Genomic DNA, 20,057 nt, shown 5'->3' with positions numbered 1-20,057 from the left:
TCATCTTCGCTTATCAGCACGATGAGAGAACTGACGTCGAAGGTCCAAGGCTGCTGAGAGGGAGATGCAGCCATCAATGTTTGATGCTGGTAGGGTAGATTAAAGTACATGGGAGTGAAGATATCGAGTGATGAAGGAGTTGTGTGAACTGCAATATATACTCGAGGAGCTGTGGCGTAGGGTGCTTGATCGACCGGTGTGTGTAACACGCCTCCGAGGCTGACTGCAATTCAGCTCGCCAAATGATCAAAGAATGCCTCCTGACGTTAAGCGCAAAGATGCTGAGGCGAGCCTACAAGGCTGAGATCTGGCAAGGCACCTTGGATGTAATGAAATACTCTGACTTACCTAGGTGATATACCGAAACAATAGGAATGATGGAGTGGAGCGTAATAGGTTTTCGCCAGTGCTCTACCGCACGAACTCACACTGCGCCGCCTGAATCTACTGCAGCACAGATATTTCTTTCTCGGTGTAAGCCATTGGCTGGAAGTGATGTGATGTTCTTAGGAACTGAGCGAATAGCCTGCGCAGCTGAGCCGAAGCGAAGTTACCAGGGTGGTAAGCAGTGTGCCACCCTTTAGGCCTTACCGACCATACACCGGTGTTCTACTGCCCGTTATCCCAATCCATCACTATACAGCCGACATCCCCGGTGACCTCCGCCTCTCTCTTCTGGATGCTTCGCCTGCACGCCACTGTCTACCTTGGTAGAGGCTAGGCACTGCAGGATGGGTTGGCTGTTACACAAGGCTGAGAAAGCCCCAACACAGGAATTTCTCGGGGGATGCTGCTGATGTCACGACAGTTCGTGTTGTTATCCGCTCGTAAGACCGCCTGAGCACCGTTTGGCTTCATCCATTACTACTGTACCCCATTGTTGTATGTTTTGACCTTCTTTTTGCCTATGCAAGCGGATGCCCATCTCTTTTTGCAATATCCTACAGCCTCTTCCTATGTTCGCCGCTGTACGGTCATGGTCCAGCCAGTCTCACGTTCTAACCAGATACTAGCTCTAAGCTGTACACGCTAGTATTGAACATACCCCAAGAACGCCAATAGATACTCCTATAGAACAACCCAAATCGCTAACTGAATCAACTCCGATCGGTCCATCTTCCACCGCCCTCGCCAGGTCTAACGCCAGCCTTCTTCTCACTACCCGAGAATTTTGCCTCTTCCTCTTCCCACTTCTTCCGCTCTTGCCGCCTTCTCGCCGAGTAGGCGCGCGAGAACCTCCAGGCTTCCGTGTCCGCCAGGTTCCACTGCTCCACGGCTTCGACTACTAGCTTCATGTTCCTGTCCTTGCTCTTGATAGCCTCACGTGCCTTCTTCAAGTGCTCTCCCTCCTTCTCAATCCACTTTTCGTCCGGGATGTCGATACCCTCGATGGGCTTGGGGGGTTCGGGACGGGGGAATACGATGAGTTCGGACTCCTTGCTGGGTGAACTGGGCTCGGCATTCGCAGACGCGTTCTGGGGTAGACCGAAACCGAAGATCCAGTCTAGGTCGTCTTGGGTGATGCGCTCGGCTGTGAGCCATAAAGTATGAGCGGGGGCTGCTGCTACAAGCTCCTTGAACTTGAGTACGCGGTACTCTTCAGTGTGATCGTCCGGAATAGATTTGTCCGTCAGTTTCTTAATCCACAGGTCGCGTGCTGCACTGTTGCGCAGGAAGTTCTTGTCTATCATGTCGCGCGTGTAGTGTAACGAAGTCAGCGTGTATGGGTGGGGAACGGTTCCGATCGTGAAGAACTTGGTCGTGTTTACGAATTCTGGGAACAGCTGAAGCTTCATTCCTTTGTTGGCATCGCACGGTTTGCACTTTGGTCGATTCGGTGGGCACGACTTGGGCATTGGAGTAGTCGGACATTGCGTCAGGTTACGCGCAATGTCCGTTGTTTCGTGTAAAAGGGCAGTCGTGTGCTCCGGTGCAGGCTTGACGATTACCACACCTTCTGGATGTTGCTCTTGCCAGGTCAGGTGGAGGTGCGAGTTGACGAGGTTTGCGAGCAAGTCGAGGGCCTCGGCTTGCGTCGTGTTGGTAAACTTATCAGCGACCGTCTTGTATTTGCTGGAGATCGTAGCCATGTTGTAGGATGCGATTCCGTCGGCCTTACTGTCTGAGTTCATGTCCTTCGTGTCCAGGAGGTTGACAATCGGTCCACCCTCTTTTTTGGCGAGCTTCAACAGCTTATCCTTGCTCGCGGTAACATTCTTGAGCAACTCGTTGCCCATGACCTTCTTGATCGCGTCGTCGACCATCATGCGATCTCCAAAGAAGATGGCGTTATCCAAGGTCTGGACCCTCGACAGCTTGGCGTATTCGTTTCGTCGCAGAAAGCTGAGCATCGGGTTCTCGTACTCGGCCATGGGCAGTGCGAGCCAATTGACGAGAACACCGCCGCCCATATGCCCCCAGGCCAGCCAGCGCATGACCTCAAACTCGATCTTTGGATCTAGCTTCATGCGCTGGAACAGCTGGTATTGTGGGTGGTGCATAGCCTCAGCCCGCGACAGTACAACAGGCTTGAAGCCCTGCGCCCACCACGCCCGTCGCCATGCCAGTATCAGCCGTTGTTCTGCCGTGGACACGTCCTTGTCCTGCTTCTTCGGTACGTCGTAGTATGTGTAAATCGGCGGTCGTTCGCGTAGTGGTGGTAGGAGGGCGGTGTTCTCATCGAGAGTTACGCGGGAGGAGAAAGGGTTGCGCCATTTGAAATCACTGAGCCACTCTATAGCGCCGTAAGCACTGGCCGTGGTGCTGTTTGCCTGGACTGGCGGCTTGTGTGCTGAGGGACCGAAGGGTTTGGGCACAGCTGGCAGCTCGCCCAGGTCAGGCAGGTGAGCTTGCGGGTGCTTTACCGCATCGGCGACTTCGTCATAGGTCGGAATGCTGTCGCGTGTTGGGGTTCCGTAAAAGGTAAAGTTTACTATGACGAAGAGCAGAAGGATGATGATGACCTGGAACCTCCTCGGGGGCATCTGCAGCGCAATGGGCCGGCCCATGAAGGTATGCTGAGTCGGCATGGCACAATCGGATGTAGAAGTGAGGTGAATACAAGGCAGACTATGGCAATTCTGGCGACATGGGCGCTTTCAGACTACTGGAGCCGGTATCCGTGGTGGGCCTGATGTTGCTGATTGAAGGCAAGGCGGCGCGAACTCAGCTCCGCTAGGCGATGCAAGCAAGCTTTGAAGCAAACGTAACGAGCGACAAAAAGGCACAAAAAGACGCAGAAGCCGCAGATACTGCACCAGTTGACACGCCGGGTGACGCGTCGTGCTAAGGGAACGTTTCCAGTTTGGCGAGGGCGAGGTGCAAGGCTAGCGCAGGGCTGATGATGCGCCCCAGACCCAGACATCCCACGCGTTTCGAGCCTTCGGTGGTGGGGGTCGCCCTGGCCGATGTCGCCTGAGTCGAGCATTTTGACGGGATGCGTCATACCTCTTCTGTTACTTTTGGTGTCTATGACTCTGCATTCTCCTTCCATTCTTCAGTTTCAGAGGCCGTGAGACGAATCGTCACTCCAAGCCTGAATTTCATACCTTCTTCTGTTCGCTCACATCATAATTGGACATCCGCGAACTATCTACGCGCATGCGCACACTCAGAACGCGACCCCGCCATATATTTCCTTGAACATGCAGGAACAGGTACGCGCGACAATGGCTTCACTTACCAAAGGAAGCATTCCAGATCCGACCGCAGACCTTCACTGGTCTGATTTCAAGGGACCCATCCACGAGATCTTCGCAGGAAATGCTCGCAAGCATCCCGAGCGGCCATGCGTGGTAGAGACGGCTACCAGCAAGACACCCGAGCGCAAGTTCACATACAAACACATATTCGAGGCTACCTCGGTACTAGCCCATCATCTGGTGCAAAATGGCGTGCAGAGAGGAGAGGTAGTCATGATCTTTGCCCATCGTGGCGTAGACCTAGTGGTCGCCATTATGGCTGTTCTGGCGGCAGGAGCGACCTTCTCAGTACTAGACCCGCTGTGAGTCTAGCTTATCAAACAGCTAGTGACCTACTGACATCATTAGATACCCCCCAGACCGCCAATGCATCTACCTCGAAGTCTCCCAACCACGCGCACTCGTAGTCATCGACAAGGCCACCCGCGAAGCCGGTCCCATCTCAGAGCAAGTGAGGGACTACGTCAAGGACAATCTACAACTGCGGACAGAAGTCCCTGCGCTCGAGCTCAAGGACGATGGAACCCTCGTGGGAGGCTCCAAGGACGGAAAGGACGTGTTGGAGGAACAACAGAAGCTCAAAGCCGAGCTGCCAGGAGTGCTGGTCGGCCCAGACTCAACACCCACACTCTCCTTCACATCAGGATCGGAGGGAAAGCCCAAGGGTGTCAAGGGCCGGCACTTTTCGCTGACCCATTACTTCCCATGGATGGCCGAGACTTTTGGACTGTCTGAAAACGACAAATTCACCATGCTCTCTGGCATCGCCCACGACCCTATCCAGCGAGACATCTTCACACCACTGTTCCTCGGTGCGCAACTACTCGTGCCCAGCAAAGAGGACATACAGCATGAGAAGCTCGCCGAGTGGATGCGCAAATATGGCGCGACTGTCACACATCTCACACCCGCCATGGGCCAAATTCTCGTGGGAGGCGCTTCCGCCATCTTTCCAAGCCTGCATCACTCCTTCTTCGTAGGCGACCTACTAATCAAGCGCGACTGCAGGAGGTTGCAGAACTTGGCACCCAACGTACGCATCGTCAACATGTATGGAACCACAGAGACACAAAGAGCTGTCAGTTACTACGAGCTACCGAGCTGCACCGAAGCGCCCGAATTCCTTGATACCATCGGTGAAGTCATTCCGGCTGGTCGTGGCATGAACAACGTTCAGCTTTTGGTAGTCAACCGCGAAGATAGGACAAAGGTTTGCAAGCCTGGTGAGAGTGGTGAGATATACGTGCGAGCCGGTGGTCTGGCCGAGGAATACCTGGGTCTGCCTGACTTGACTGCCACCAAATTCGTTGACAACTGGTTCGTGGACCAACAGAAGTGGGTAGATGAAGACAATAAAAAGGTGGAAAGCCAAGGTGCCGCTGAGCCATGGCGAGAGTTCTACAAAGGTCCACGCGACAGACTCTACCGCTCTGGAGATCTGGGCCATTACTCCGAGGATGGTAACGTACACTGCACAGGCCGAGTCGACTCGCAAGTCAAAATTCGCGGCTTCCGTATCGAGCTTGGTGAGATCGACTCACATCTCTCTGCCCATCCTTTGGTGCGTGAGAATGTCACACTATTGAAGCGTGATGCCTATGAGGAGCCAACACTAGTCAGTAAGTTTGAACTTCATCCCAATTCAAACTTTTGCTAACATAATAGGCTACATCGTTCCTGAGATGAAGCGTTGGTACGACTGGCTTGAGGAGCGCGGTGCGAAAGACAGTGATTCCGCCGATGACACCAGCATGGTCACTTTATTGAAGCGCTTCAAGTACCTACGAGACGATGTGCGAGAGCATCTGAAGAAGAAGCTCCCTGCATATGCCGTTCCGTCAATTATCGTCCCACTCATTCGATTTCCGCTCAACCCGAACGGCAAGATTGATCGACCGGCACTACCCTTCCCAGAACCAGCGCATCTAGCAGCGGCAGGTGCAAGGCGACCTTCACAGTTGGGTGCAGCCTTGACACCAACTGAAAAGACCATGGCCGGTATCTGGGCTGAGCTTCTGGGTGACCGTGGTGTGACAGCCGACGGCATCAGCGGAAGCGACTCCTTCTTCGACCTTGGAGGCCATAGTATCATTGCTCAGCAACTGCTCTTCAAGATCCGGCAAGAATGGAGAGATATCGATGTACCAATGACCACGATCTTCCAGTACCCAACGTTGCGCGGCTTCTCGGCAAACATTGACCAGGCTATGGACCCTATTGGTCTGCGTCTGGACACTGCAGAAGCCATCGATGAGGATCCAGAAGACGAGGCCTACTCTGCTGATGCCAGAGAACTCGCTAACCAACTGACCGAGTTCAAGACTAGAGAGCCGCTGAATCCCAAGGAAGAAGTACATACTTTCCTCACTGGCGCGACAGGCTTCTTGGGTGCTTACATTCTACGAGACGTCCTGTCGAGGCCCGGAAAGGTTACAGTGCTCGTCCGTGCAAAAGACATTGATGCTGCACTCGGCCGTGTCAGGCAAACCTGCTCTGCATATGGCATCTGGGAAGATAGCTGGGAATCACGCCTGGAGCCTCTCGTGGGCGACCTAGAAAAGGAGAACTTTGGTCTTGAACCGAATACTTGGAACAAGCTTGTAGACTCTGTCGATGTTGTCATCCACAATGGCGCATTAGTACACTGGGTATTGCCATACTCACGTCTTCGCGGACCCAACGTCATCTCCACCATGACCGCTCTCTCAATGTGTGCTGCGGGCAAGCCGAAGAACTTCGGTCTTGTCAGCTCAACATCGGTGCTTGACACGGACTACTTCGTCAAGCTGTCCGAGAAGAGTCTGGCCAGTGGCGGGACAGGCGTTCCTGAAGAAGACGATCTGGAAGGTGCTCGCAAAGGCTTGGGCACTGGTTACGGTCAGTCTAAATGGGCAGCCGAGTATCTCACACGACAGGCTGGCCAGAAAGGTCTGAGTGGCTGCGTCATTCGTCCCGGCTATGTCTTGGGAGACCCAGAGTACGGCACCACCAACACCGACGACTTCCTCGTGCGTATACTCAAGGGGTGCATCCAACTCAAATCACGACCCGACATCACAAACACCATCAACATGGTTCCTGTGACTCATGTTGCTCGCGTTGTTGTGGCATCCTCGTTCAACCCGCCCATCGCGCCCCTAGGAGTCGCGCAAATCACATCACACCCCCGTATCACCTTCAACGAGTTCTTGGGAGCCCTTGAAAACTTTGGATACAGCGTTCCTCTTGTTACCTACCCAGAGTGGAAGCAAAACATGGAAGCCTATGTGTCAGACCGCTCTGGTACGAAAGAGGAAAACGCACTGCTACCGCTGTACCATTTCGTTACTGGAGACCTGCCTGCCGATACCAAGGCACCTGAACTCGACGACAAAAATGCGGCGGAAGCATTGAAGAAAGACCAAGCATGGACAGGCGAGGATTGGAGCAAGGGCGGTGCGGTGACGGAGGACACTGTAGGTGTGTACGTCAGTTATCTGATCGAGCTAGGTTTCATGCCGAAGCCGGAGAAGAAGGGCATCAAAGAGCTGGTCATGAGCCGACTGACGGATGCTATGCGGGAAGGTATGAAGCTGGTTGGCGGTCGAAGGGGTGTCTAGATCATCCTTGTCAGACCCTGTAGTGCACATTGAGGTCATGTTTAGCAAGGGATCTGATCCTCCATTTAGAAGGAGATCGAGAAAAAGCACAATTCTTTCATGTTAACCAATGCCGCACTCAATGATCAGCATGTACACATGTCGGAAGTGCCGGATGCTCATGGTTCATCGCGACGTCGTCATCAAGACTAACACATAGTTCGTTGACGCTGGAGTATGCAGGTGCTCAGACGCTCCTTCCATCGCGACTTCCATTTACGTCGAGTGACATCACAGCCCCATCGACGTTACAACACCCCGCCCAGCGCCACAGAGCATCCTTCCTCGCAGTGCCAGCTGCTAACCGACGTTTGCCTTGCAGCTTACATTTCTTTCCAATATTATACCCGGTTCGCTAAAGTTGTCCGCGGGGCGGAACACAACTCCGCCATGCTGTGTATTACCACCGGCTGTGGCTGCAGCAGAACGCTTATCGCCAGATCACTAATGAATCCGATGCCAAGGAGCACGCGGTGAATGCAACAACACTGAGGTGGACGTCACTGGCAGCGCTTCGTGCTGTATGGCATGAGGCATTACCAAAGGAACGGTAGGTTTGAGCCGGTCACTGCTGTTCCTTCGATCAGGGTGCGAACAGCATGCCGAGAAAGCGACGGGCTTATTCAGGTCAAAACAAAGCACCTGATAGAGACCAAGCCAGCATAGCCAGCGGACGCCAGGACAACTGGCGCCTTCAACAGAGTATCTGAGCTTCTCATGTGCCAATGCCAAGATCGAGATCAGCAAGGCCAACTTCGTTTCAGCCACGCTTGGAGCCCGGATTCAGACTTCGCAAAGCAACTTGCAGCTATTTCCGCCAACAAGCGCTATCAAATGCGCTCCGCCGTTCCGACTTGGATTGGCGATGCGACACAAGGAGTGCTCGCGACGTTGCACCGCGGGGCCGTAACCTGCCGCGCCTCTGTGGTCCCCTCCGTTATCTAGGCGGATTGGAGAACCGCATTGGATTCTTGTGGGGTGTCATGCCTGTGGTACAACAGTCCACGATCCGTGGGTTCAATATTTCCTAGGCACAGCTTCACGCATCCAGCAACCAGCCTAGACGGACCATGGTAGCGCTTGTTTCCGGCTTGGCGCGTTCTCAGAGGGCATTGCACACGACGACGAGGTGCACCAGCGTGCGACGGTCCGTTTGCTCAGCGTTGCTCAGCATCGTCGGCGCGAGCCAAGACAAAGGGCGAAGATGATAAAGATGAGAGCTGGGGGCTCCAACGACATGAGGCCAGGTCGCTGCCGCGAATTCCGTCTTTGGTCTGAGCGGCGTCTGGAAGAGAGTTGCGCTGGGACCGCCCACGCGAGCCGTGATTGGCCGTCCCCGTCTTGAGATGCTCTGCCCAGCCCCAATGCCGAGCCTTGGGGATGAAAGCCAAGCCCAAGACCTTCTCCCAAGGTCTTGAGAGCGTAATTGTATGTAACAAGAGTCTTGCCTCTCCTGAGGGAAGTCTCCGCCTCTTCTATAACATGCCCGGCACCTCATCGACTTCGCATGTCTCAAAGGGTCGTCTGATGCCCGTCAACCAGTGACGTCGACTACCAATTGCCGGCAATGGAATCCCAGCGTCCGCCGGTGTCATGTTCGGCCACTCCCCCCCAGCAGAGCCAACCGCTGCACCAGCTATCAACCAACACATCGCCCGACGAGTACAACTACGCATACAACGAGAAGGAGCCATACCAGCGACAACAGACCATCCGCATAGACCGTCACAGCAAGTCGAGTTTTGGCCGTGGCCATGATTCCGTCATCTCGCACCCGTTCTCGCCAAAGGCATCCTCTGCGCCAAGCCCCTGCAGCAGCATCTCCTCGATCGGCCAACAACGCAACTCAACAGCCGAGATCCGATACTCCAGTAGATCAGAGATAGAACGAGGAAGCATACAATATCCACAACAAGCGCATCTTGATCCTGAGAAGCATGGCTACGGTTCGTCGCAAGGCCGCCGATCTCCAAACCGTGTGTCTGCGGCTGGACCAGATGGCGATGCGATCGTCTACGACAAAGGTGCCTACCATGAGAAAGGCCCAGAGGAGAAGGCATGGCAGTTACTGGTATGAGTTCTACTTTCCCGAAGCCCTATGGAGCGTGGCTAACAATATGCAGTTTTGGCTTTGCGGCCCCTGTGCTTTCCTCTCCGGCGCCATCGCTCTCTGGACGATCTTCGCTCTCCTGATCTCGCTCGCACTAGCACCATTGCGATTCTGCACCAAACGCCCGTCATTTTCGGAACAAATCACAGCCTTCCTCGCACCAGCGCTGAACCTGCAGCTACACCTCGTCTATTCCCACGACTCAACGACTGGTTACAGCGCGCCTATGCTCGTCGTCATTCACCTGTTTTCACCAATTGTCGCATTCGGTGTCGCAATCGCCGCATGGACCGCTGCAGGATTCTGGTTTTTCTCGTTGATATTAGGAGACCCTGGAGGTCACGACGGACACAACGATGGTAAAGAGAGCATCGTCGGCGTACGGAACTGGTGGGAACGATGGCTCTCAAGGGGACTGCGAGAGACGCATGTTTGAAGAGAAGGCTATCGCTACGACGACGAGTTTTTGTTTTTACCGTTCGCTCAGTGATGGGACGAGCGATGTTTAAGCGGCATATACCATGGCGTACTTTTGTTTTAGGGGCATCGGACATGAAGGAATGCTGATCTGGGATGACAGCACGGCGTTATTGGGCCTCTCTGTGTAAGAGTAGGAGAGCAAACGGAGCTCGACATGATATACCCCATTTTCCTCGAATACCACAACATCTCTACAACACCCATAACGTCTCTCGCACATGTTACTCGCAATTGACAGTGTACCTCGTACGAAACACTTTACACCGTTGCATTTCCAAGCAGGTTACCCGCGCTTCCAAGCCACTACCCACGCCTTACCAAGGAGTCCAGGCGCAAACTCACCCGTACTCAGCCCCTCGGCCCCTCCAATGCTTCGAGCAACGCCACACGCGTCCAAGACGCATGGCACCCAGAGAGCGGAAATCCAGTTGCCCCGACCGCCCGATCCAATCTACTTGCAAGCCACACATGGGGATTGAGCATGTTAACAGCCCAATGCTTACCGCCGCTCCGCCCATTCCGCTACATGTGTTTCGACACGTTATCTGCTCACCGCAACGTAGACTTGTTCTTGCGGCAGACTTGCCGTCCAAGACTCGTGCCAATACCGCCCAGGTTCCGCCGCGGATACGCTGGATATGCTGTTTGCGCTATGGGGCTCCGCTCGGGCTTGGGGTTGGGGAAGAAGGAAGGGGTGGGAAAAGCAAGGGCGGTGGTGGAATGTTGGAGGGTGTAAACAGAGCACGTGTTTGGGGAGTGGCATTGAAGGTCTTGTGAGGGGTGATGAGCTGTGAATCTCCTAGTATAAGCCTACCCTTTGTCTACATCATCTTTCCCATCACCGAGTAAACCCGCGCATTCATCGTGTTTAGTAACTCATACAACCAACCCACCCTACACACAAACCAGGTATCCCCATCACAACCGCCCAGGCCAACACCAACACGCAATGCACCAAGAACCCCCAAGCAGTCGTTCGTAATAATCCTCTCGTGATGAGCGGAATAATCTCGTACCCAGGCGCATCCATACGTAAGAAAGCCAAGACGTATTACGGTGGGGTTTCGCCGAGTGAGAGACCCACGGACAGATGTGGTTTCATGTGGTTGCGCGTCGCTGGCGCGTTCAGTTTACGACGCTGAGTAGATGTGTATGTGCAGCATAGCAAAGGCAAAGGAAAGAAGTGGCCGGACACAAGACGGGTAGGTCGGCTTGATAGTAGTCTTAGGTGGCTAGGATAGAGTTCTGTGGGTGTGGCGCGTATGTGTTGCCCATTCCCCGATTCCCCGAATCTTGGGAACAGACAGGCTGGGTGATGAGTGTCACAGTTGGTAGATCGCCAGCTCACTCGGGTAGAGTTGCGATCATTGTACATGTCCCCATACTGCAGTCTGGCGATATGAGACCGAGTGCTTGGAGTTAGGTGACGAGCAACATGCTCGAGGGAAGTTCCGCGCGGAAAAAGGGCCGAGGAGATGAAGCTATCTTTCTCGGTCCTTTTCCTTTCCTTCTGCCAGCTGCGTTTGCGTTCGTTGCCAATGTGAAACCGGGATGCCCATCTGACGTGTGTCTGGGCATGCGGGTAGCACGGCTTGCGCTGTTTATGCGACGGGTGTGATCGTCGCTGTGTTATGTGAGGGTGCGGCGCGCGGTGTTCAGAAGTGCTGGATACATAGGAATGGTACTGTATGCTGATCGTGTATTCATGTTTGAGAAGGTATTTGTATTCATCGAGTTGAGCTTGCGCTAGGGTTTTGATGCGCAATTGTAGATTCGTGTTCGTATTCATCATGCTCGTGACATACTCTGCTACGATCTTGAATTCCTTGACAAAAACATTAGGGCATTAGACATAAGAGTAAACGTATGTGTACAGAAAAAGGTATGTATGATACAAGAAGGATAAGAGACGGAGAATGCGGCGTTCCGTCCGCGTTCATACGAAAGCTTTGGCTTTGGTGTGGAACTTGTGTGCGGGTCGTGAGACGGAATGTGTAAGGTCTCTGTTGTCGCATTGCGACTCGATTGGCTGATTGGCGATACGAAAGGACGCATTCGTATACAACTGATCGTGTAATGCCGAGGAATGTTGCTTTGCTTCGTGGTTTTGCTCCTGCCGGTGGTAGCGTGATATGTGGTCGTACTGTCATCTCCGATTGGGAAAACTTCAATCGTTCCCGCTCGAATGTACTTGTCGTATGGTAATCTGGCTCTTCATCTTCTTATGGCCTCTGCCCCGCATAGTCTCTCTCGCCATGCAATTCTTCAGACACTGCTCAATAATCGAAGGGTCGCTGTCAAGGAACTGCTCGTTCAAGAACCAGCTCGAGCTCCTTTGTACAGACAGCCGCAAGCAACTCCTCTCACTCCCGATTTGCTTCTGGAAGTAATGATCGAGGAAGGCGTAGGAATCGTCAAAGGTCTTGTAGCAGCTGTTGCATGCAAAGGTCGCTTTGTCGTTCGTCGCCATTGTGTCGAGCGCAATGTGCGAGGTGAAGAGTATACATCTGGACGCTGGCAGTCCGGAGTGTGCCGCGACTGAGATGCATGCATCACAGTGCGGACATATCTCGCGGTCGTCGTGTTTATCGTGTGGGAAAGCTTTCTTGGCGCGTAGTGTGCTCGACTTGGACTCTTTGAGATCTTTCCGCAGGTTGTCTGCGAAAGGGCAAAATTCTACTTTGAAACGTGGAGGAGGGAGAATGGGCGATAGGATTGGCGATTCGAGACGTGCGTATTGTTCGCGCAGGGCAGTAAGGCAGGCGCGACGGACGCTTTTGGCGGTCGTAATTATGTCGTCAATGGGTATCGTTGGTGTCGAAGAGAAAACGCTGTCGTAAAGTGGTTGTCTGATCTCGTATTGGATTCGTAGGAGTTGTGCTGAGAGGATGGTGTTGCATTTTGCTACACATAGTCAGTCTCTATCACCTCGGGGTTGAACCGCGGACTTACTGTCACCTTCCTCGAATCGTGCCCCAAATCTTGCTTTTCCTTGCTCCATGATCCTTTGAATCTGTCCCCCTAGGCGCAGAGCTTTGCCAACAGCATCGTCGCGGTTCTTCGTGCCGAGACACAACCATTTGGAACGCGTGCGACGATGCCGCGCCTGCCATTGCTCGTACGCCTCATGCGCATCTTGGAATTCGCGATCGATATCCCATAGCGTAAGAGACCCATGTGTCGATTTCTCCCACGAAACAGCCATGTTAGACATTACACCAGAAAAATACGCGTATAGAATCGCAAAAACAAACAAACAAGAGGAAGCGGGGAAAGCAGGCGAGCGACGAAGGTGAGTTTCAGAAGGGAACAACTATCCTTAAAGCAGGAAGAGGTCTACCGTATGGGGAAATATCTCCAAACCGCACGATCTCGATTAAGACGCAGAAACCTGAAAACGCAAGGGCATTGAGAAAACAGGGTCCACAAGCTTGCGGGTGCTGCGCTGGCTTTACATAGAGCTGCGAAATCCTGCGTCATGTCACCTGCAGGTACCAGGGCCACCGCATAGGGAGGCTCGCAGGCGTGGAAATTAACTGCATATCCATTGCCGTGGCTGTGTGGCGGGTCTGGGCGATATTGAAGGATTGAAGAAGCGAAAGATTGCTCCGGTACCTCATTCTCCTTTCCCAATGGTACGCAAGCTGCTTTGCGCCGCTGACCAGGAACGACAGGTCCATGTGGGAACATGCTGGTCCGTGAAATTCAGAGAAGGGAACTATAGCTGGTAATCATATCGCGGGTGCCGAGGATCGTGATGAAGATGCAGGGGCAGCAGCAATGATCCCTCGCGCCATGGTCCGAGCACTCCCGTATCCTCCGATTAAGGACGCCTTATTCGAGTCGTGGCACGCTACGGTAATGACAATCACCGCTGCATTGAATTGGCCTTTGATATGGTCGTGAGTGTTGTTCATGCGAGCGGCGTGTCGTCGCCTGTCAGCCTATCGCCGGTGTTATTGAGTGAAGCTTCGCTACCAGGGTTGCGCCGGATTGAACCCCACGTCTCTCGTCGTGTCGTGCCCCACCATGGAGATCCTCGAGCTTCACTCCTGCTTGCTGGCTTCCTCTGTTGATTGATAGTCATACTACATCATACAACAATGTCTACCGGCCACTCACACGAAGGCGCGTCGCATTCGCATTCGCACGAGGCTGCGGATCACGGCCACACGCATGAGATCCTCGATGGGCCGGGGAGCTACCTGGGCCGCGAGCTGCCCATCATCGAGGGAAGAGACTGGGAAGACCGGTCCTTCACTATCGGAATTGGAGGGTACGATGGACCCCGTGTGACACGTACATGTCAATATACTGCTCGGCCGACATGATGCAGAGTTGGCATGGCAAGATATACTATATTCTCAAGATACTGACCAGCCTAGACCAGTAGGCTCGGGCAAGACAGCTCTCATGCTAGCCCTCTGCAAACATCTCCGAACGCGCTTCTCTATAGCCGCGGTAACGAACGACATCTTCACGCGAGAAGACTGCGAGTTCCTCACCAAGAACAATGCCTTGCCCGCGTAAGAGCAGCCACAATACACACATGCCGGAGTATGTTTGACGCGACTATAGTGAGCGCATCGTCGCTGTCGAGACTGGAGGCTGCCCCCATGCCGCCGTCCGCGAAGACATCTCCGTGAACCTCATGACGCTCACCAACTTGCACCAAAAGTTCAACACAGACCTCCTGCTCATCGAGTCCGGCGGCGACAACCTTGCTGCGAACTACTCGCGCGAACTCGCCGACTTCATCATCTACGTTATCGATGTCTCGGGTGGTGATAAGATCCCCAGGAAGGGTGGTCCGGGAATCACACAGTCAGACCTGCTGGTCGTCAACAAGATCGATCTTGCCGAGGCGGTCGGTGCGGATCTGGGTGTCATGGAGCGGGATAGCAGGAGGATGCGTGAGGGTGGGCCGACTATCTTTGCGGTTGTCAAAAGGGATCAGGGTGTGGACGCTATTGTGGACTTGATTCTGTCCGCGTGGAAGGCTTCTGGTGCGACGCAGGCTAGGAAGGAGAAGTTCGAACCTACGTTGATGGAAGAGAAGTGAAACGACAATGAAGAAGCGACAGTGTGTTACGAGCAAACTCAGTCATGGCTCACGCGTGTTCGCAGACATGATGTTTATTGCAGAACGTGAACGCTACGATTTACAGACTATAAGCAATTATATACTGGGGAACCTTACAACTTGGCACCACCCTCTACATCTACACTTCCTTTAAGCAAGTCCCAATCCGCCATGGTGAATACAACATATCCATCATCACCGCCACTCTTGCCCTTGCCAGATCCAAGAGCGGCCGGGTGCCAGTACATGGTGTCGTATTCTGCCTCTTCCTTTCCTTGCTCCTTCGCTTCTTTATCCGCCCTCTCCATGAGCTTCCTCAGATCGATACCGTCGTTCCTCAGCGGAACCTTGTTCTGCTTGTTGTTGTGCATCGTAGTTTGCTGTTTCTGTATCCTCAAGAAGACAGGCACTGCGTATTTGGGCAGCTTCTCCTTCGCGTGCGCAAGTAGCGCGTTGAAGTTGAACGAGTCTAGATGTGCGGGGTCGATGTAGATGGCTGCACAACCTGCGCGGCCGTCGTAGCCGGGCACTTCGACACCATAGACGTTTGCTTCTTGAATTCCAGGGAAAGAGCCAAGTGCCTCGCTGACTTCGGCTGTGCTCACGTTCTCCGACTTCCAGCGGAAGGTGTCGCCGAGGCGGTCCATGAAGAACCAGCGGCCGTCGGCGTCGCGGCGGAGAGCGTCGCCTGTACGGTAATACAAGTCGCCTTTCCGGAAGACATTGCGTTCGAAGCGTTTCTCAGTAGCATCCGGGTTGTTCCAGTAGCCGACAAAGGCTTGCTCGCTCGGCATCTGTACGAGGATCTCACTGCCCTCCTCATAGGACTTGCGTTTGCAGAAGCCCGTCTTGGGATCGCGCAAAAGGTCTCCGGTTACGAAATCGATCTCGACTGGGACGTAAGTGTTGTGGGAGCGCCAGCGCTCGATGATACCCTGGTGTCCAACTGAAGTTGCTGTGAAAGGCCCACGAGAGCCATTGAAAAGAGCCATGACACCTTCTGTGCTGTTGAAGAACTCGCCGACGATCTCGATGCCGAAGCGATCGACAAAACGCTGCCATACATCGGGACGAAGGCCGTTTCCGAACATGGCCCTGACGTTGTGTTTCCGGTCGAGGTCGCTAGGAGGGGCGTTGAGAAGGTACCGGGCTGTCTCTCCTACGTAGACAATGGCGGTAGATCTCGAATCGCGTACGTCGGTCCAGAATTTCGATGTAGAGAACTTGGTGCCGATACAGCACGTAAGGCCGGTGACCATGCAGACGAGTGCCGTCGTGCCTCCCGTGCCGTGGTATAGAGGCATGCAAACATACCACCTATCGCCGTTGGGGCCTGTTTTCAATCCCATAGCACCCACACGCTGTGTCAAGCCGACTGCTCTCTGCGTCTCGAAGGGGCAAGCTTTCGGGTGTCCGGTTGTGCCACTGTTGTAATCAGCATTGTCCTCTTCGCAGCACAGCCGCGGTAACTAACCTTGTGTAGAACAGGAAGAGCGGGAACTTCCCCTTCATGCCCACCCTAAGCTCATCCTCAGGCCTAGTAGGTTCCAGCCTCGATATCTCCCCCTTCAAACCCGTGTCCAAGACCAAGACAGTCATGCCCAGCTCGCTCTCCAACCTCTCCCTAACCGCCTCGATGCGGTCTCTGCACTCTTGATCTTCATCCACAAGCAGCACCTTGGCACCACTGACTTTCAGGCAGTGCACCAGCGCATCGCCTGCAAGGTTGTAGTTGATCCACGCCGGCGCGCTTCCTATGCTCCAGCTACCCAGATGTGCAAAGAGGAACTCCGGCCGGTTCATCATGTACATGGCAAAGAGCTGCCCGGGAACAACTCCATTCTGGCGCAGGTATTGGCCGTATCGACAGGCGTTCGCGTAGGTTTCGGCCCAGGTGTAGCAGCCGGTACGGGACCAGATGCATTCTTCGGTCGAGGGCAGGCGGTGGACTTGGGCTTCGAATTGGTACCAGAGGGACTGGCCTCTGCCTTGTGCTGTTGTCTTGTTAGAACGTGGGTGGTAGGAGGCATACGTAGCTCGGGCTTACCATTCTTCTCGAGATCGCGCGCGGCAGCTTTCAGGACGCGTTGGCCTTTGAGGTCTTTGGTGATGTGGTATTTGGCGTCGATGTAGGCTGCAGCGGCAGTAACGCCTGCGATTGCGCCTGCTACAGCTTGAGGTGCTTCAAAGTTTCGTCAGCTAACATGTACGACAACGGTTGTGTAGAGATGGTCGGGAGCTGGATGGGACGACAAGCGCGCCACGGCCGCTACTCGAGATGGGAACACGCACCGATCGGAAGAGCCATGATGGGATCTTTCTAATATATCTATGAATGAAGAATGTACGTGAAAGATGCGCAGAGAAACAATGAAGGTAAATGTCGCGACAGAAATGCGCCGAAGTCTGCCCAATGCTTCTAGATAACCTGCGACATGGCCATCCGCAACGTGATCAATTGCCGACATGCCCTCGGTCTCCCAACCGCCGTTCTACGCCAATGCACGCGGCTGGCGGCCCCAGAGTACCTAACCCCACGTGTTGAGCCCCACACCTACCCGTAACTCTACTCTTGCAACCTCTGTTGCCATGACTTCGGACCTTTTCCACATTGGCCATGGGTCAGATAGTTGGTGATGGTTGATCCGCCTGGGCATAGGATAGCTGGCGCAGCCATGCCTATATTTAGGAAACCCAAGGCTGCTAACAACACACTCACAGTCACAGTCCAGGAAGAAGAGATTTTCTGTTCTACGTTATATTGTTTTGTATCGACATTACCGGTATTTATACTAGAGTTTCGCCTCAGAACCCCTAGCGGAATGAGCATTCTACCTACATTACCGCAGCTCTTCCATTAAACTCACATGTGCTTGTGGAAGAAATCCAACACCATCTTGTATCCGCGCTCGTACTCCTTCCTGACCTTCTCCTGCGAAAGGTCACTGCGCGCCGCCATCCAGCCGTGGATCTGGTCTGGGAACCACTCAACCACGTGAGGGACCTTGATACCCTCCTGCCACTTCTTGACGTCATCCTTTGACTCGTCGCCTGATGGAAGCATGATGTAGGGGATTTTGATGCCGGGGGCGTCGTCGCCGGCAACCATGGCGGGGTGGCATGCTGCTGCGACCTTGAACTTTGTGCCTTCCATGGAAGACAAGTTGACAATCTGTACAGTGTTAGGAGATACGTCGTAGGTGATCTGGCTAGCTCTTCCGTACCTTTCCGCCCCAGCAGAAGCCAATGATAGCCCACTTCTCAATTCCGTACTTCTGAGTGAGTTCATCGACAATCTTCGGGATGCGCGGCAACGTCTTTGGCGGCGCAGCCTGCGACTGGAAGAACTCGCCCATCTTCTGCTCCTTCTCCTTGGTGTCCGGGGGCATCCAGGAGATGTCGGCTGGCTTGCCCTCGAAGAAGTCGGGCATGAAGACCTGGTACTTCTGGTTGTCGGTGTAAGCCAAGATATCAGCACCTTGGAGTGTTTGGTTGAAGAATCCAAAGATGTCGTAGACGACTAGGATTCCTTGTTTTGCGTCCTTGGGGCCGGTTTGATCTGTTGGAAGTTAATTGCGGTCCCTGGTGATGTCGTGCTGGGACGTACAAGTCTTCAGTCCGTCTGCCTCAATGTAATCGCCCTTGGGTTGGTAGCCCTCGCTGACTACAGCGGGTGTGTTGCAGCATGCCTGCGACTGTGTGGATTCTGTCGACATCGTTGCGGTCTGTTGTTTGGAGATGGCGGATAGCCCTTGTTTACGTGGAAGCGTTGTTGGGCGGAGTGTAAAGAAACGTGGTGCCGCAATTGAAAATCCTCGTAAGTTCTGAGGTAAGATTCGAGCAATTGGAGATTGAAGAAGTGAAGTTGTTCGAGCAATGACGCGCATTATGAGTTGCTAAGGTATTTGTCAAACTGTCAACGACGGTTGGGTGGGGAACTGAGCACCGCGGCTACCCCACCATGATGTCACCAACAGCGTGCTCTTGCCCGAGACGATGAACATCGCATATCATCTGGAAATAACTAGAAGACTACATGCAATCATACAACAAAGACTCAAGACACCGAACCCTCCATCAAGTCCATCAATCGGAGTCGCGATTAGGATTCAACCGGCAATTCCAACAGTCTCCCGAAATCGTACCTTCTACGTCACCCTTCCACCCGCAGGCACGACTTCGACAAAGGTGGTGATATTGACCGCCATGATCTCCGTCACGATCCTGCTGTAGGATAATTTGACCTTGCCAGGATTCCACTTCTCGTTCAGCGTCTTGCCTACGAGCGAGACATCGCTCGATTTCATAGAGTATGTCACCTCGGCAGGATGGGTCCGATAGACTATCGACGAGGTCGGCGCTTTCCCTCGTAGTGTTCGGCTTGTCTCAGTTGAGCGACCCAAAGCCTTTTTCTGGTCTCCTCACCAGGCGCCCGAGGCATCATCTCGACGTTCACGATGATATTACCATCATCGGTTCTTCTTGGCCAGGCGCGTCTGTAGTACAACATTGTTTCTGACCAAGGCTCGGCGGCCATTACGCGCTGGGCTTTCTTGAGTTCAGCCAGATGCTCGTTGAGATAGGCATGTACTTCGGTAACAAATTGCCGCAATGTGATGTGCTTTCCGTCTTCGTTCTCAATGATTAGAGGAGGTGGGGGTCGATAGCCGTCCTCCTCAGGGCTAGAATCGTACGAGAGGTCGAATTTTTCGAGACATTCGCAGCTGTTCACCTCGATGCGGCTCAGTCCAGGCTCGCTAATCTCTTCGTCCGCGTAGGGGTGGTCGATCAGCGGGAGAATCTTTTCTTCGTCCTCGGACCCCACCACAATCTCAATATTGTGCAAGCTGGTCATTAGATTCCATCGTAGCCGGCACAGGAGGTCCAGGCGGATGCAATCGTCCACCAATTGAGAAGGCATGATAACGTGAGTCGACGTGAGAACGGCCGAGAAATGTGCTAGGAAGGATTTTGCAAATTGGGGGCTGAAAGTGAATGCGGAAGGTATCATGAGAACGGGGCGGGTTTCAATAATATACACGAGT

The 20,057-nt window shown here is 53.7% G+C and overlaps 8 protein-coding genes across 8 annotated transcripts; 3 read left to right on the top strand and 5 right to left on the bottom strand.

Moving 5' to 3' along the window:
* Positions 1–1,097: 1,097 nt before the first annotated feature.
* On the bottom strand, positions 1,098–3,029 carry J4E85_006811 (uncharacterized protein; the record flags this gene model as incomplete). Its single annotated transcript, XM_051471046.1, has 1 exon — positions 1,098–3,029. One exon carries the CDS (start codon positions 3,027–3,029, stop codon positions 1,098–1,100), a length of 1,932 nt encoding a protein of 643 aa, XP_051325256.1.
* A 639-nt stretch (positions 3,030–3,668) lies between these two features.
* On the top strand, positions 3,669–7,300 carry LYS2 (putative NRPS-like protein biosynthetic cluster; the record flags this gene model as incomplete). Its single annotated transcript, XM_051471045.1, has 3 exons — positions 3,669–4,003; positions 4,050–5,320; positions 5,367–7,300. 3 exons carry the CDS (start codon positions 3,669–3,671, stop codon positions 7,298–7,300), a joined length of 3,540 nt encoding a protein of 1,179 aa, XP_051325255.1.
* Positions 7,301–8,906: 1,606 nt separating this feature from the next.
* Positions 8,907–9,885, top strand: J4E85_006809 (uncharacterized protein; the record flags this gene model as incomplete). Its single annotated transcript, XM_051471044.1, has 2 exons — positions 8,907–9,410; positions 9,463–9,885. The coding sequence occupies 2 exons, from the start codon at positions 8,907–8,909 to the stop codon at positions 9,883–9,885; spliced, it is 927 nt and encodes a 308-aa protein (XP_051325254.1).
* A 2,211-nt stretch (positions 9,886–12,096) lies between these two features.
* J4E85_006808 (uncharacterized protein) lies at positions 12,097–13,134 on the bottom strand (the record flags this gene model as incomplete). Its single annotated transcript, XM_051471043.1, has 2 exons — positions 12,097–12,833; positions 12,882–13,134. 2 exons carry the CDS (start codon positions 13,132–13,134, stop codon positions 12,097–12,099), a joined length of 990 nt encoding a protein of 329 aa, XP_051325253.1.
* An 898-nt stretch (positions 13,135–14,032) lies between these two features.
* On the top strand, positions 14,033–14,991 carry J4E85_006807 (uncharacterized protein; the record flags this gene model as incomplete). The annotated part of the gene is made up of 3 exons (XM_051471042.1): positions 14,033–14,205; positions 14,315–14,455; positions 14,508–14,991. 3 exons carry the CDS (start codon positions 14,033–14,035, stop codon positions 14,989–14,991), a joined length of 798 nt encoding a protein of 265 aa, XP_051325252.1.
* A 134-nt stretch (positions 14,992–15,125) lies between these two features.
* J4E85_006806 (putative NRPS-like protein biosynthetic cluster) lies at positions 15,126–17,320 on the bottom strand (the record flags this gene model as incomplete). Its single annotated transcript, XM_051471041.1, has 4 exons — positions 15,126–16,437; positions 16,487–17,006; positions 17,060–17,176; positions 17,305–17,320. The coding sequence occupies 4 exons, from the start codon at positions 17,318–17,320 to the stop codon at positions 15,126–15,128; spliced, it is 1,965 nt and encodes a 654-aa protein (XP_051325251.1).
* A 484-nt stretch (positions 17,321–17,804) lies between these two features.
* Positions 17,805–18,728, bottom strand: J4E85_006805 (uncharacterized protein; the record flags this gene model as incomplete). The annotated part of the gene is made up of 4 exons (XM_051471040.1): positions 17,805–17,826; positions 17,880–18,184; positions 18,237–18,571; positions 18,620–18,728. The coding sequence occupies 4 exons, from the start codon at positions 18,726–18,728 to the stop codon at positions 17,805–17,807; spliced, it is 771 nt and encodes a 256-aa protein (XP_051325250.1).
* Positions 18,729–19,160: 432 nt separating this feature from the next.
* On the bottom strand, positions 19,161–19,933 carry J4E85_006804 (uncharacterized protein; the record flags this gene model as incomplete). The annotated part of the gene is made up of 2 exons (XM_051471039.1): positions 19,161–19,372; positions 19,438–19,933. The coding sequence occupies 2 exons, from the start codon at positions 19,931–19,933 to the stop codon at positions 19,161–19,163; spliced, it is 708 nt and encodes a 235-aa protein (XP_051325249.1).
* Positions 19,934–20,057: the final 124 nt, after the last annotated feature.

The sequence above is a fragment of the Alternaria conjuncta genome, assembly GCF_024043145.1.
Source record: "Alternaria conjuncta strain BMP 0040 chromosome Unknown scaffold_9, whole genome shotgun sequence".
NCBI lineage: Eukaryota > Fungi > Ascomycota > Dothideomycetes > Pleosporales > Pleosporaceae > Alternaria > Alternaria conjuncta.
Note: the sequence above shows the minus strand (reverse complement) of the source record. Positions and strands in the feature narration are given on the sequence as shown.